The sequence below is a fragment of the Anopheles marshallii genome, chromosome 2, assembly GCF_943734725.1.
Source record: "Anopheles marshallii chromosome 2, idAnoMarsDA_429_01, whole genome shotgun sequence".
NCBI classification, from domain to species: domain Eukaryota; kingdom Metazoa; phylum Arthropoda; class Insecta; order Diptera; family Culicidae; genus Anopheles; species Anopheles marshallii.
The window spans coordinates 62,736,534-62,752,822 of NC_071326.1; the positions used below are offsets into that span (position 1 = coordinate 62,736,534).

Here is a 16,289-nt window from a genome sequence, read left to right on the forward strand (position 1 = left end):
CTCTCTTTAACTGAATCCTCTAAACGAGCTTTCCGTATTGGAAAGGATTTTCATTTCGATTAGCCGATTTTTTAATAAAGATTAACTGAGAAAAACAATGTCAGGGACTGTTTTATCCGTTATTATTCGTATCTGAAAAAAATATCCTGTGAAATATTTTCCTGAATGAAACACCAACAATTGAATGAAGCCTTTACAACTTTGCACAGTACGCGATCGTACATTGTACAGCAATTACCTTCATGCATTGGTTTCTGCTATGTTGTTTTACGCTGTGGTATCTTCATACTTTTCGTTTCGCAGCACAAATACTGCAATAACGGACAAACAAATACAACGTAAACTAGCAGTACACAACAATTTATTTTAACCTTTTGAATAGTTTTCTTTCCACTCGCTGTCAACGTATCCATATATATTCAGATTTGATCTGACCATTCTGATTAGTCTCGTTAATTTTGCAGGATATTTTCCGCAGTTCCTTGCCCTTTTAATCCCTCTGGTTCTTTCCCTTTCTCGGGTATCGTGATCAGGGTGTTTGCTTATCTTTGCCTTCATTGAATGATACTTATCATTGTTCTTTTTTTCACCTGCCTGTAGTAGTGTAGGCTTTGCGTGGTATTTTTAAAATGGTTTACCTTGATACACTATTTATCGACCATAAACGATAACTTGTTTTTACAGAGAAAAGTCTCAAGACTCACTGCTAAAGACTTTTGATGACGTCTTCTCGGCTAGGCTAGATAGAAGACGGGACCCAAATCTAGCCTACAAACACAGGGAATTGTTAAAAGATTTTAAAGGCGATGAGATGATCACGGTGTGTGGTCAGTACTCTAACGCATGTATCACGTGCATTCGCGCGTAGAAAGGCAGGTGTTCATGCTCCTTCCTAGTCTATAGTTTCTCTACCCCGTTGCGTTAATAACATGAGAAATAAGTAAATTAAAAAAAACTAAATAAAGTAACAGACACAAAATTAAACAATCTTACAACACAAAAGCCTAAGAACAATAAAACGATACATAATAGGAAGGGTAGTCGGAGGAGGAGAGGGGAGAGGGGATTAGAGCGGAAATGTGTAGCTTATTCTCTTCACCTAATTCACATCACCCACTCCGTCTGAATCGATATCTTCACTGTGTGTGTACGCCTCTTCTGTCCCTTGCGTCACATTCATCATTTCCACTACATGTGTTATAGTTCTTACTTTCTTTTAATATGCATTTTGCTATTAACTGTTGCTGCCGTTTAACGTTTCCACGAACTACCTCCAACCACCACCATTTTCAATTTAGCTTCAAACTACAAACCAACCAATTCGTTTGTCCTAGATTTTAACTGAATTTGCTTCACCTGTCACTAAATATTCCCAACTGTATTTTTTCTTCTTTTTTATTATTTATCTGCTATTTATCATTTTCCCGCCATCGTTGCACATCAGTGTGTGTTATGCTTCTCTTGTGTTCGATTTTTAATCCTTTTTCCCATGATCTGCTCTCATCACTATTTGATCTACGATTTATCAATATTATAATCTTTATTATTATTTGTGTTTTTTTTATATTACTCTTTCCATCTGTTCTCTATCTTTTTCCACCAGGTTCCTTTTGTATCTGTTTTTTGTGTTGTGTATTCTTTTGCTGTGTGTTTGCTTTGCAGTTGGGTATTTTCTTGTTACTATTCCTTTGCTTACCTTTGCTTGTTCATTGTTGTTTATTTTTATAACTCGAAATTTTACATATTATTTGATGTTTGCTTTTGTAAAGTATTATCGGCAGTGATTGAAGAAGTAGTTGACTCGGACGTTTTCTTCATTTTGTCACAGTAATCGGTGAGGATGTCGCGGAACCGTGACCAGCACTTTTCCGGCACCGTGATTGCGGTGCGGAAGTTGCTTTTAACCTCCGACACGCGCATGTATATTCCCCGGCTATTCTGTCCGATGTCGAAATAGAAATTTTTGTTATCGACCCGCATATGGCGCCCCTCGGGCAGCTCTCCCTTGTAGCCACCATCGTTGGTACCAAACTCCTCGAGCAAATCGGTTAGGGCGTCGCGGAACTCGATCATGCCCTGGGCCGGAATGGCGATCTGGGAGCGTGGACCGCCCCGCGTAATCGTCTGCGACACGCGTAGAAACCGTCCCCGTACGTTCTCCTTCAGATCCAGGTAGTACCGTCTGTTGTCCTTTATCATCATCTCCGACTTTAGCTTTCCGTCCTCGGGCACGTTGTCCGGGTTTGGTGGGCCAAGCGATGCATAGTAATCACTGAAGGTTGACAGATGATCTCGGAACTCGGCCGCGGTCGACAGTGCCAGAAAGATTTGGCTGCGCCGTCCATCTGCACCGATTTCCGCCACCTTAATGAACCGACCGCGCCGATTCTGCTTCACGTCCAGGTAGAAGCGCTTCGACTGGATCTGCAGCATCTTCGTGGCAAGTTCCTGCTCCGTCTGCTGGCTTTGCTGGCCAGAATCGAAGTCGCCGCTGCCTCCCCCTCCCAGCACACCTCCGCCGTCCATCTTCTGTGAATAGTCCTTTTGGGCGCCTCCGTCGTGTCCACTACCAGTGTCGGACATTTCCGAGGTGCCACCGAACCAACCGAGAGTCAGATTAAAGTTTATTTTCTATGCCGCTTTGGAACCGGGAAAACAAGAAAAGTGACAGGGATAAGGCCCCTGTGTACAAGTAGCAGCCCTTAACGGTACTACTACTGTTTTCTACCGATACCGCTACCCGCTTCGGCGTTTGCAACCGCTTGCTTGCAGACGCTACGGAACGCAGAGCGTATTACTGCCGATTGTGTCGTACCGGAATGGAACCTGGTGCGGCGTCGATCGTTGTGTATGATTTGCTGGCCTGCTTTGCCTTGTGCGTGAGTGTGCAACTGTGTTTATAGGACCTTCTAGCGATTCCTTCCGATCCTACGCCTCCGCCGGCCTCCTCCGACATATACCGTCCACCCGGCCCGGCTTACAGCATCCAACAGTCTGGTACGCGCTCCTGCACCCGCACGTTTGTCTTCGTCTCCTGCAGCACCGAATTGGTAATTAATGGCGTTACATCTGCCGCTCCCTTCAATTCGCAACTCTACACATGCCACCTCCGATGCTATTGGTCATCTGCCGGTCGCTGAACGCCACACATTGGTAAAGAGGTGGTTTTGCAGCATTCAAAGTTATTATGCACGGGCGTGTTACTTGCTACCTTGCTGGACAGCTTTAGATGTACACTATGATCCTAAAATGTTCAAAAGTGGTGTAATAATGGAATGTATCATCGGATCTTAAGTAAAACATACGTTGAAGCGGTTCCGGACGATGGCAAATTGGTGTCATTACAGCATTCGGAGGAATTTCCATACAAAAACAACGATCAACGTGTGCGTGCATAGGTGACAAATCCAAGCAGGCGTTGCATCAATCGATCAGTAAGAACCATGCAATTGAAAAAAAAGAATACATAACTTTCATTTAGTAAAGAATGGTTTGTAACATTCATAATATTCATTTTATCTGAATAGCCATCGGCTAAAAGTATACATCAAAGCATTTCTGAACTTTGATCCAACCCCAACAATAACCCTAAAAAGAGTGGTGCTCTTTCAGTACGTTGTATCACATCTATGAGCCGTGTTTTGTTGGGGCAACTGAAGCTAAATACAGGATCGATCGTACGCACACACTTCAGATGTCGGTGGAAAAAACACATTCAAACCAGCACGCACACTTTTCGCACCTGGCGATAGGCTAACCTGATACATAAGCACGATTGCCCTTATGCTATTTTCACGGAGGGTTATTTAATTGTGGTCGACGTTGGGGAAAAATCAATCCAACAAGTAATGGAGCTTCCAACAACAAGAACGAAATTCTTTTAGTCACATTTGTTTGCCTCAGTATTTTCACTTGCTTCTATAGAATGGCAATGGTTTGGATCTGACGATGATGATGTGTCTTTTTTCCTTCCATAGTGACACTTCACTCGCATAATACACGCACTTTTCACACTAGCACCGATGATCGTGGAGAAGCACAGGAACACCGATTTAACTAAATTTTAACCAAAGCCTACTATCCTAAAGTAAAGATACACATTCCAACACATTGTGCATGATGCTTTGGCATTCTTAACATAGCTGGCATCTCTTCCAGGCGATTGGAATCTAATTCGGGATGTAGTTTGAATGATGCTGCTGGAACAATAGCGTAAAAATGATGCTCTTTTGTAAAGAAGTGTATTTAACCTACACAAAATATCTTGATTTCGAATTGCTTTTGCGAGACCCAAAACAACACTCTTTGCGTGTATCTTACACACCACCCTGAAGCACAATGGTCTGCTTTTATATACTATTTCGTTGCGTCGTTATTTATCTACTGGAACAACGAAAAATGTACACTTTAGTCCGTACAAAATTAAAACTAATTACCGCGCCGAATGTTGTACTGACAAAATGCTAGCTGCTGCCAAGATGACGGCTGACGACAACGAATCGTTGATTCGGTTTTTTTATCCACACACAAGCAACTACCCTGGCCCACAGAGAATTGACACGCACACAACTGAAAACACACGCGCTCCCTTGCTTCTCGCTCACACGCACAGCTGTTGTTTCGCTCTCGTCTACGCACTTTACCCTTCACTCAAAAACGCTCAGCATTGCATTACAGCAAGCGCTTGCATGGCGACAGTCACCTTCCGTGCGCGCACACACACATACTTACACAAGCACACACAATCTATATACGAAACATACGCACATTTCGATACAGCTGCTACCGCGCGCCGTCAACTATTCTCTCGTCACTCTCTTTATAACTATTTCGCGACGATGCTCTCTTGTTTCAGCGACACACAACCACCACAGCACAGCACTGTTACGTTTTTATCTTCATCTTATGCCAAACTTTTTCACCTTTTCACTTTTAAAAGAAAACCCAGAAAGGCGAATTATTTTCCCCTAGCACAGCATGCCACTTCCGTTGTTAGCTGCCGAGCCAGTTTACTTCCATTTTGCACGATTCATTTCCTGCAAGCACTTGCCATCTCACCCTGTGCAACGTACCGATTGGTTGCGATCAGCTGAATTCGCTGATGCTCTGCTGCTGGTACAGCCGCTGCTGGTGCGACGGGGTAGTTCTGCACTCACTTTTCCACCACTGCTGCCTGTTCAGACCGTTTTGCCGCAGCCACACGACCCACCACGGGGCGCTGCTCCGCTTGCGCTGATGCTGCTGGGTTTAATCTTTTCAGCAACGCCAGGTTTAACAACACCTGCAACAGTGCAGAAAGAACGGTTAGTGAAGGCTCCGGGCGCTATTTTTCCGTACCAAGAACCAACACTTTTATTGCCTGCAACCAAACACTTTGACGGCTGGTAAATTTTCGACCAAGAAAAGTCACACAACTGTCAAGCAAAATGAAGGTAGAGAAAGAGCGTGCGAGAGCGACGTTCATCTCTCGCTCTTATTGGATGCATTTCTTTGTTACGCACTCTCTCGAAACTCATTTTTTTTTATTGGGGTCTGTTCGTTGCTGGGAGAAGAAGAAAAATATTCAAAATTTTCTCCAAATCACCAAGGATATCTCTATTTAACATGTTTTCCATGAGTAGTTCAGAAAATGTTTAATCTTATTTTGCAAAGAATTACCCACCGAAACGGAGGAATGGATGGCCTGCAAGTGCCTTTTACCATGTTTCGAAACGTACCAGGAGCCTCCATCAACATTGGTAAAGGGCATTCGGGTGAACAGTATCAGCATAGCATGATCATCAGTAAGGTTAACGATCTTGAGGTTAATGCTCAACGATGCCATTAGCCTTACAACTTTGGAATAAGGTTAGTGAATGAAAAAAACTATTCCAGATTGAAGTCATACAAATGGTTTTAATTGATCCGTTAAACTACTTGCTAATTTTGCTGCATGATTAACATATTAGTGCAGTATTATGTGCTCGTCTGATTAGCGCAGAAAGGAATATGTGCAACCTATTGCGCGAAAACAGGAACTGCAATAACGGTGGCCAATGAGAAAAATCGATATGATACTGATTTTAATTATACATTCAATGTCACGAAGCGAATAGGCTCGTGTGCTTCTCAAGTGTGTGTATGCACATTCGCACGGAATGCAAAAATTTGTTCCCTGGAGAGATTCTTCATCTTTTCATCGTCGTCCGATGCTTGCATTCAAATCTTGTACTAAACAATCTGAACCAAGTCCGGAACCACCGATGTTGGCACTGTTTGTAGGCCAATTTTTAAACCAACATTTGCTTGTTCGTTTTATGGTACATCCCAGCTGCTCTAGGTACAGCCAATCAACAAAATCAATATTGTTTTCAACACGGTTTTGGAACAAGGGTTTTGTCACCGAATATTTCAGCAGAAAGTGATTAGACAGTGGAAGAGCCAACGTAGCACAAAAGCAAAAGGTTTTCTTTCCGCGTAAAGTCTCTAGTGCAGGAATCAATGAACAATTAACGCACAGGGATTTCGACCACATTGTACCTATCACACACACTTGGTTCACTTAACCAAACATCCTCACGTTGAACGCACTCACTTTTTGACTGCTATAAATGTCATTGGTTTCTCATCGAAAAATTAAAAAAAAATATATTTCACATCATATGGCCACCGTTGCACGGAAAATAGAATCTTTATCCTTGCCTTGTAGCGCATCTATGTTGCTTGCCGTTAGACCGTGAAACAGAGAGAAAAAGAGAGAGAGAGAGAGAGAGAGAGAGAGAGGGAAAGAGAGATAGAGAGAAAGAGGGAGTGAAAAAGGAGAGAGTTTCACATGAAAATCCTCCAACTGTCGAAGAGAAAACTCGACGCTGAGCGAAGGGAAAATTCGACCTACCCGTGAGCCGAACAAACTGAGAAGCGTAGACTGAAACAAGAAAAAAATCATCATCTACAGAAAGGAGGTTGGCACGGAAGAAACTTTTTTCTTGCAAGACATCATTTCATAACTACGAATTCGGTCACTAATAAATGTACACGGCTCTTTTGCCGTGTGTACAGTATGTAAGGAGAAATGCTACTACAATTCTCTATTTGCACTAGCTGAAAAGTCAATCCTTGTGACGGTGGAACCAACACACACACACACACACTCACATATATATTCGATTCAATTTCGATACCTTTGATTAGTCCTGTAGCAAGGACAAACCATCAAAGAGCTTCCTTAGTATCGCCCAATTCCCAAAGGACACCTATTTTTCGGGAAGGAGAATTCCTTTACATTCAACACTAAGCGTACATTATAGATGACGGTGTGAGCATAGGGTCCGCATCATACACGCACATACACACACGCACAGGCACACACGCAAGCACAGACACCATGCGCCTCCATCTGCGAGTCAAGGTTCCCCGAACGTCTGCGGTAGAATCCTGCAGTAGAAGTAAGTCGCAAACACCTTCCTTACCCAAAACGAGTGCAATGGCAAAGCTTTACATATAATTCGGTTTCGATGCTTACTTTCACACTTTGTGGAGCAGTACACTGGCACTGCTAGTACAACCGTGTACACGCGTTGTCTACTGCCGAACACCGCTTTGCCGTGCGCCAATGGTACCAAACGACTGAGCGGGCCGTCGCGAATTCGATGGGGCAAGAAACCCATTGCTCTCCTGGTGCTGTGATATGCTCTTTGCTGGCGATGGCAAAAAGGATGCGAGAGCTGCCGCTCTCGTACGTAGCAGTGTTGCATCAGAGCGGATAGAAATGTATCCGACGGTGGCGACTTGGCGGAAAATACTATAATCAAATGACGACACGGCACGTGCAATGTAACGAAGCAAACAATCATCCCTTCCTTCCCGAGCAGGTGGAGTATGAACAGATGGTTGGTTAAAAGGTAATAGTTAGATGGACGACATTTTGCGTCAGTTGCGAAAGCAGAGTGGCAGAGAGACTCATAAAAAGCTACGTTGGGCACATCACGAATTACTGGGCAGGTTAATGCAACCATTACCGTTTGTGCAATCAGTAAAGATATTTAAAGTGCTAACATTCGATTTGATTTGAAAAAAGACATTATTTTCCGCCATCTTGTAACGAGTTTCTGTTACTATAAACCGTGCAAAATTGCCCGTCTCTTTGGGGTTTGCTTCCCATGCGTACAAGCTTTAACAAACCCCAGCACCTCAAGGTAAGATCACGGCGTTACGCACTTTTATTTTTCTACTGAAAATGTCGCGTCAAACACCGTATCCTCTTGACTGTCTGGTTCGGCACGGGTGAAAGATAAACTCCATCCCCGCTGTTGCACCATCAATTCTCCCTACAGGTAGCGCTCCGATTGGACTTGCGGTTGGTCGATCGTTGCCTACCACAACAACCAACCAGCGGCAAACACCAGCCCAACAATGCCCTGTGCTCAACCGCATTTAGGTACGGGTAGAGTTTTGTGTGCGAAGCTTCCCCTATGGTGCCTTTTATTCCTGCTCGCCCATCCATTCGCCGACCACCTGCACGTGGGTTTGTGTGCGTGCGCACCACCCACCATCAGGATGGGACGGGAGGTTTAGGGTTAGTGACAAGGTGAAACAGCACAATGCCCTTATTTTACATCCCGTTGCTAACCTCCGCCACCATCGACCATGCATCGACGAGCAGCTGAAGCTAACGGGGTCAACGAACTGCGACGCACGACGTTGCTCTGGTCAATGTCATTACAAAACTTTTTGGAGAGGAAATTCGACGGTAGATTGTATACCATCATAAAAGCGTTTAAAAACGGCAATGTATAGTGTAGTAACTTTGAAGATACATTTTTACTCAACGAATATTGTGCCCCAATTAACAGCAGAGGCTCGTCCTTGGCGCATCCAATTGGCGAGAATTTTCAGACGGTTTTTGTTTCAGAAACTGACCTAATACGAAATGGGTTCGCTTCTAATTTGACCATATGTAAGATTTGCGTATGTGGCAGACAATGAGAAAGGGAGAGATAACGACAAAGTATTACAAAGAGAGAATGGTTCGGAAGAGAGGAGAGCGAATTTAGATGTTTTATGTATACTAGCAACATTTGAAGAGCGAGTGTATTTGAACAACAAACTACACTAAGATACTTTCCCTTTGTTTGCGCATTCAGGGAACAAGCGTATGTTGCAAAATACGCTTTTCAAAAAGCAACGCAACATGTACGCTTACGACACTTCAGGTCGCTGAACATTCTTTAGTATTCGAATGTTTAGATAGATAAATAGCTATTACCTTATATTAACCTGTCGTGGATAATGATGAAAATTAATTTATTAGTAAATCAACACCTTCTTTGTACGTCTTAAACTGACCTATTTTATTGCAATATACACAATACACATCACATCTAATAGGTGATCAATGTTGATCTCGTGAATAAAAACAAAGATTCTGTAACATCATTATATACCTGTTCGGTGTTTTAAAGAGTAAACCTCGTACATACATCCAAACTCTATAGTCTTTTATCCAGAATGAGAATTATCGCCTCCAATCCAGTCCAATCGTTACAATTTTAAGATGATTACACGTGTCCATATCAAGGACTTGGTTGGTAAGGTTTCAACATACATAAACGTCCCTGTGCTGATTAGAACATGCCTTCTGATACCTACCATTTCAGTATTTGTTAATACCAAACAAGCGTACCCCATGGAATTGGGGAAGCTTTGGCACGAGAACCACTACGAGCGAGATGAAGTTGACGATAAAATGGTCGTTATCATTGCGCGTGTAAAGACATGTCAGAAGGAACCTACAAGAAAACGTCAACGTAAATCACAAAGAAACAAATATTACAATAGCATTAGGGCGCCAGCTTACAGGATAATTGGGGCAGCGGTCAGGAATTTTCTCGTCGTCGTAAACTGCTCACCACAGTTGATCTGTTCCCAGTGGGTGTATTTACGATTCTCACCCGCATCGATGCTCATCCATGGTGCGCCTTTGATCGAGTGTAGAAAGTACAAATGCGCCTGCAGAACGATGAGAAACAGATGGTTGTGTTAAACAACGCATCCTTTTTATAAGTTACCAACTCATTACCAGATTGTGAGAGATGTTCGTAATCGTCCAAGCGTACGGGATCTGCACAAACGGTATTGCTAGCAGCACGATGTGAAAGATAGTAATGCCCAAGACATACGCAAGCCATAAACCACGCGAATCAAGCCAGGACGAGTTGGGGTTTGGATCGCCATTACCACCGGCAATCATTTTTGCGCTAGAGAGAACCGCACCAAGAAGATTATTCCAAATGCAACAATTTACCAGCTGACGTTTGTTTGTTTGTTTACGTTCCATTTCGCCACCCTGGGAAGGGTGTATTCTACCGATTCTGTGCACAGCGTCATCGAATTGAAAGGAACATTAAAATGACAATTATTGGACTACATTATCACAAAAGATACATTTTTTTAAACTAATATATACAGTTAATAGTAAAAACATTTAGTTTGATCATTTCGTTGCTTCTTTCCCGAAAAAAAAAAATTATATATATTTTTGTTTGCTAAAATATTCAAGTTGAATGTCACAGTATCTCTACTGTAGTTTTATTTTAAATGGGCCGTTAATGCTTGTTACAGCCAGCTAAAATGCGATCGCATTATGTTACAAAATATGACTGTGACTTGAGAAGTCCCTAATAAAAGACACTACTCACCTTGGGAAATTGGGGAAAGACATATCTACAAAATGGTTTATTTAAATTCGTCATATGTGTGTATACTTTATTGTTCTTATGGTGATTTTGTGTGATTAGGATTATTTTATGCTGGTTCAATATTGTTGTCCTTTAGTTTATAATTTATAAAGCATGTATCGCTCCTATGCACATTGTAATCATTGTGTTCTCATGTAAAAAAATATGGTCGAACCAATAGGAAAAAAGACATTACTTTCGCCACTACTAATTGATCTAGTGTACTTTATGCGTCATATGACAGCTTACAGCTGCAACATACAGAAGGGCTTCGTTTTCAAATATTATATTGTACTAGTGGATGGTTCTTGGGAGATCCTGTTCCTGATTTACTGTTCATACGATAAGGTCCGAAGTAGATAGGATATTATGCATGGTGCGTCTTACAATCCGAGTATCTGGGTGTACTGGAAATACTGGATGCGAATAAATACCTTATTAACGACGGTTGGGGATTTATCTTATCGATACGGTTGGTAATATGAATATGTACTCTTCATTGACTGTGCATTCATTTCTACTATAGTTCCTTGTTTAATATACATATTACCGATTACGGCATGATTCGCTACACGTGTACCAGTAGTGTAGTGTGTAGTGTAGTATAAATGTTGATGTCCATTACTCTAAATTTTACTGCAAACAAAAACCAGAAAATGATAAGCGACCATCGAAAGCCATTATCTTATGGTGCGTGTTTTTCTATGCTTATACAAAGCTCAGCGATGAATGGGGAAAATTGCAGGATTGACTGTTGGAGTTAGTTACCCGTTTTTACGTTTTGTTTTTCCGTATATCAAACACATAGCGGCTAAGGTACACAAAATTCGGTGGTTGAAATACATTATAGAGCTATGTAACAATTGTTTCCACAACAAACAAAACTGGAGGTGTACAACAACAACGCAAACATGACTTGAGTAAGTAGTTTGTGGTAAAGTGTGTACAGTCTTTTCCCGAGTTATACGACACTCGAGTTACGTAAATTTGAGATACGTGAATCCCAAAAATTTGACAGTTCGTGTAATTTAGTATGTGGAATTGAAGTTAGTATTCGTCAAATTTCAGTTTTTTTCCCAAAAATACGTTACATTTTGATTCTTAAAAACATTAATTTTGGTAAAAATTACTCTAATTGTGAAAATAAACATAGCAATATCAATTACTAATGTGCTTCGTATCGTGAAAAGAAGAAATCGATCACTGAAAACTAACTATAAACGATATTCTGAAGGGAATCCGAGTTGTGCCAATTTCTATGGCACGCATTATTCGCGTAACTCGGAAAAAGACTGTATTGTAAAAATCTGTTAACAACCAAGGAAATTACTTCGTTAGGCAACAGTCCCAATTTTTCCATTAACTGAATTCTGGATTTGCTTTCCAATGATTCAATGGAAGCAAAGTTAATATGTTTAAAATTAAAAACAGTAAATTTATATTACTCAAATGCTTGAAAAAATCACTTGTTGGCTATGGATTAGAAAAATAAAAGCACAGCGCATTACACTTACTTTATGCAGACACATTGTTTGTTCTAAGGCAATCGTTAGTAGCATAATATCTAATACTGTGCATTGAAATAGGGCTACCCATTTCGTAGAATAGTTACTGTAAACGCCCATTCATTTCGCAATGGATCCTGGCGATCCACTTAATTCATATGTAAATATATCCTGGTAGACCGTTGTACAGAAAGATTTCGTTAAATTAGATGTAATCATAGTACTATAGTACATAGCATAGCTCCTATCTCGGGGCTGACCCTGGCAATAGATTCTTTGGTAGATAGCTTCGTAAAAAGGTTTACAAACTTGTACCTACGTATTTTGCACTGATGATATCCCTATGTGTGGCAGACTTGCCTATCATTTGGACCGTGTTAAGTTGTTCACTTTCAGTTACTCTCACGAGTAAGATATACGACATCTCGGAATGGTATCTCGGAAAGAAAGAATTACAAATTTTAACAAATACATTGCTCGTTAACGTTGTTACTATACAGGGCATTGAGAACAACCTCTAACGTGAAAACAGTGAATCAAATTTTAAAGTATTTTAAACGTGTAACGTAAATGGAAGGATGAAATCGCCCCAAACCACTATTCTTATTTAAGAATCCTCATCATCATCATCGTCCACTATCGCCTGTCTGTCCCCGGCTGTCTTGCGGCTTATTCTTCCTTTGATTATCTTTGTTACCGTTACCTTTGTGCCACCTCCAAGAGCAGTGCTGGTGGAGCCCCAGCCACGAATCGCTTCGCTGGTTGACATCAGCATGGAGTAGGACGTACCGAGCTCACCTTCCTTGCTGTTGTGAATGCCATACAGGAAGTACACAAGCATACCGATCGACAGCCAGATGAAGAACCGTAGCCAGGTTAAAAAGCTCAGATGTACCATCAGCTCGATATTGCAAAAAATGCTTAGTGCCGGTATGTACGGTACGAATGGTACCTTGAACTGTAACCCGCGAGTGTTTTGATGATGGGCCGATATAACAACTACGCCTACAAAAAAAAATAAGAGTAAAGGTTTTGTCAATGTCCACTCCAAATTTTTCAGAATGCTCAACTTACATGCAACGAGACAAAATAGAAGGAACCCATAAAGTCCTAATGCCCACCAGGTTCCATTGTACAGTTCGTCCCAGGAGTTCTCCAACTGAAAGCAGACAGCTACGCTGAGTACACAAAACATTAGCACCGCACCGGAACAGGCCACACCAGGTTCGCACCGGCCCAGTACAGGCTCTAGCCAACGGAACTGCGGCCGCAGTCTGCCGGCGAGGGCAATCTCAATCATTTCACTCGTAGGCGATGAAGGGTCAATGGTGCTCGACTGGGAGGACGAATCAATTCCACCTCCAGGTGGGCCGGTTGTAGCACTACCACCACTCGGTAAAGCCGGACCACCGTCTTCCTCATCCGTACCGGGTGTATCGGGCGCAAGATGGACGGTTTCTTCCACCGATATTGGACGATAGCGCAGTACGATCACGCTAGCCGACACGATCGTATAGGCGAGCAGTGTCCCAATCGACATAAACTCTACCAACTTTTCCAGATCGAAAAGCAGCGCCAACAGTGCACTACAGACACCGGACAGTGCGAGATTTAATAGCGGTACTTGTGTTTTCGTGTTAACCTTTCCGAAGCACGAAAACAGCAATCCATCGCTTGCCATCGCGTAAAGGCAACGGGGTAAAGCAAACAATGAACCAAGCAACGTTGTCGTCATACCGCAGATGGCTCCAGTCGAAATCGCGTACTTGGCCCACGTGATGCCACGCATACCGAACGCATCCGGCAGGGCCGCAGCCGGGTTAATTTCGTTATACGGAATCATGAGCGTTAGTGCCGCACTAACCAACACGTACCCGACCGTTACGACGCACAGCGACAGTATGGTGGCCAACGGTATCGAAACGCTCGGGTTTTTCGCTTCCTCACCAGACGTCGCAATACTATCGAATCCTACAAAGGCGTAGAAACAAGTTGCCGCACCAGCGAGCACCCCGCCAAAGCCGTACGGCATGAAGCCCTGCTCCGGAAGCGACCAGTTGTCTGGTGTGGCGTACCAGAAGCCCAACACCACCACCAGCGCCATCACGGCCACATTAACCGTGGTCAGTATGCTGTTTATCATAGCCGTTGCCTTGACACCGGCCGCTAGTGCTACGGCATAGCTGATACACACGAAGAATGCCAGGAAGTCGGGATACTTTGCTAGTAGCTGCTCGTGCATCTCGCCCGTAATCTCCATCGTAATGTTAGCCACAATATTGCCCAGCATTGAATCAACGTAACCACTCCAGGCGCGTGCTACAGAAGCCGCACCAAGCATATGCTCCAGGATAATGTTCCAGCCGATGACAAATGCCCAAAATTCGCCGATCGATACGTACGTGTAGACATACGCCGATCCTGCCTTGGGAACACGGGTGCCAAATTCCGCATAGCAAAGGGCCGCTAACAGTGACACTAACCCGGCAAGGATAAACGAAAGGACGATCGCAGGGCCAGCCATCTCGCGGGCAACGGTACCGGTAAGAACATAGATTCCAGCTCCCACCATATGACCGATACCTAAAAAGCGAAAACTTTGGATTAGTGGGGAATAAATACACAAATCATACGGCAAATCTTACAATCAACTTAAGACCGGTGCATGTTTTTCCATTCCGGTATAAGGCTTTGCCGCCCAAGGAATATGCTAAAAATACTCTCCAGCAGACACGTCCTTGAAAATTCTGCTTCCATATGTTTTAAGCAGTGCCCTTGGAATAGGTAATGTACACCTCCGATTTTGCACCATTATGTACCGATTTATGATTGATGATGCAAACATGAAATCAGATGATTACCTACACCGTTCACAGAAACCGAGTATGTGTTCAGCATTTAAAAGACATTTTCCGAATGCATCTCACTAGATGCAAAGCATAATTTGTATTACAAAATCACGCGCACACACACACGTACACTCCTTTGAGTTTGGTATTTGATAAAAAGAAAACTTAAGTACAACATAGTCCTAGAGCACATAAAATGCTTAGCGCAATTAATGTAAACAAAAAAGGATGTAAACAACACGGCGCAACTACCACCTGTTTACTTTGACGTAACGCAGCCTGTTTGCTCTGTATCCTTTTTCGATGGCTAGTGTGATGGCATGTGAAAATGTTGTGCATATGCGTGGGTGTGTGTGTGTGAATGTGCGTGCAACTACACTATTGGAGATAAGTAATTATCCTGTGTTTTCGCCATCCTTGGAACTGTGTTGGAAGTGAAATTACCGTACGTAATAAAACTCACCCAGCAACGTGATGTCGAATGTATTTAAACATCGATTCAGCGGAGTTTCCATCAGATCCGCCGGAAGCTGTTTGGTACGGTTCATCTTTGTGCACAGGCCGGACATGACGTGCCCCAGGATCATTCTCCTAGCGCTGGGCATCGTCACGTAGTTACGGTGAAGCTTAATTAAGAATCAAATTCCACGCACAGCCTCCACCCGTCCCCGTATCCGGTTGCGTCGTACAATCCTGCCATATGGAACGAACAGGTGGAAGGTAAGTATTTTTTTTTTCGCTTTTAATTTTTGCTAATTTATTACGTTGTTCAATATCCCTTAACACACACACACACACACACAACGAAAACACGGAAAACTTTTTAAAATGATATTCATTTACAATTGTTATAAAAGAAAGGTTTTTTTTTTCTTATTCCTATGTATGTTTCCACATGCTATGGGAATTGCACTTTTGTACCTTGAGTATGATTTGCCCGAGTGATAATGGTATAACAACTTCAGCAATAAATATTCGAATGGATCCGTGCCACAGTTTACTGCGCTCTCCTTTTCGAGAAGCCGGAAACTCCTTTGCCCACGGTTGGACCTCCTACCGAGCCAGGAGTGGAAGGACCGTCCGTTCTGTTCACCTTTAAAGTCTGTTTGGTTCTGACCCAACGCACAGTCTGGTACGGTGAGTGGCAACTTGTTCGATTTTTTCGTACGTACCTTACCTGCTCGCACTCGCACACATTGCGCGACGTAGATAGGAACGTG

The 16,289-nt window shown here is 42.8% G+C and overlaps 3 protein-coding genes across 3 annotated transcripts; all 3 read right to left on the reverse strand.

Moving 5' to 3' along the window:
• Window positions 1-1,652: 1,652 nt before the first annotated feature.
• LOC128710301 (transcriptional activator protein Pur-alpha) lies at window positions 1,653-2,755 on the reverse strand. The gene has a single exon (XM_053805351.1). It carries the CDS (start codon window positions 2,581-2,583, stop codon window positions 1,738-1,740), a length of 846 nt encoding a protein of 281 aa, XP_053661326.1. The 5' UTR covers window positions 2,584-2,755; the 3' UTR covers window positions 1,653-1,737.
• Window positions 2,756-9,631: 6,876 nt separating this feature from the next.
• LOC128707683 (ORM1-like protein) lies at window positions 9,632-10,228 on the reverse strand. The gene is made up of 3 exons (XM_053802641.1): window positions 10,058-10,228; window positions 9,836-9,987; window positions 9,632-9,767 (listed from the first exon to the last, which is right to left on the reverse strand). Exons 1-3 carry the CDS (start codon window positions 10,226-10,228, stop codon window positions 9,632-9,634), a joined length of 459 nt encoding a protein of 152 aa, XP_053658616.1.
• A 2,599-nt stretch (window positions 10,229-12,827) lies between these two features.
• On the reverse strand, window positions 12,828-15,674 carry LOC128707809 (cationic amino acid transporter 4). Its single transcript, XM_053802766.1, has 3 exons — window positions 15,533-15,674; window positions 13,295-14,803; window positions 12,828-13,225 (listed from the first exon to the last, which is right to left on the reverse strand). The coding sequence occupies exons 1-3, from the start codon at window positions 15,672-15,674 to the stop codon at window positions 12,828-12,830; spliced, it is 2,049 nt and encodes a 682-aa protein (XP_053658741.1).
• Window positions 15,675-16,289: the final 615 nt, after the last annotated feature.

Coding starts and splice junctions, on each gene's coding strand:
- LOC128710301 (XM_053805351.1), bottom strand. CDS start 2,583: ATGTCCGACACTGGTAGTGGACACGACGGAGGCGCCCAAAAGGACTAT.
- LOC128707683 (XM_053802641.1), bottom strand. CDS start 10,228: ATGATTGCCGGTGGTAATGGCGATCCAAACCCCAACTCGTCCTGGCTT. Junction 9,988..10,057: donor CGAACATCTCTCACAATCTG/GTAATGAGTTGG, acceptor ATCGTTCTGCAG/GCGCATTTGTACTTTCTACA. Junction 9,768..9,835: donor ACCGCTGCCCCAATTATCCT/GTAAGCTGGCGC, acceptor GTTTTCTTGTAG/GTTCCTTCTGACATGTCTTT.
- LOC128707809 (XM_053802766.1), bottom strand. CDS start 15,674: ATGCCCAGCGCTAGGAGAATGATCCTGGGGCACGTCATGTCCGGCCTG. Junction 14,804..15,532: donor ATTCGACATCACGTTGCTGG/GTGAGTTTTATT, acceptor TTCGCTTTTTAG/GTATCGGTCATATGGTGGGA. Junction 13,226..13,294: donor TCTATTTTGTCTCGTTGCAT/GTAAGTTGAGCA, acceptor TTTTTTTTGTAG/GCGTAGTTGTTATATCGGCC.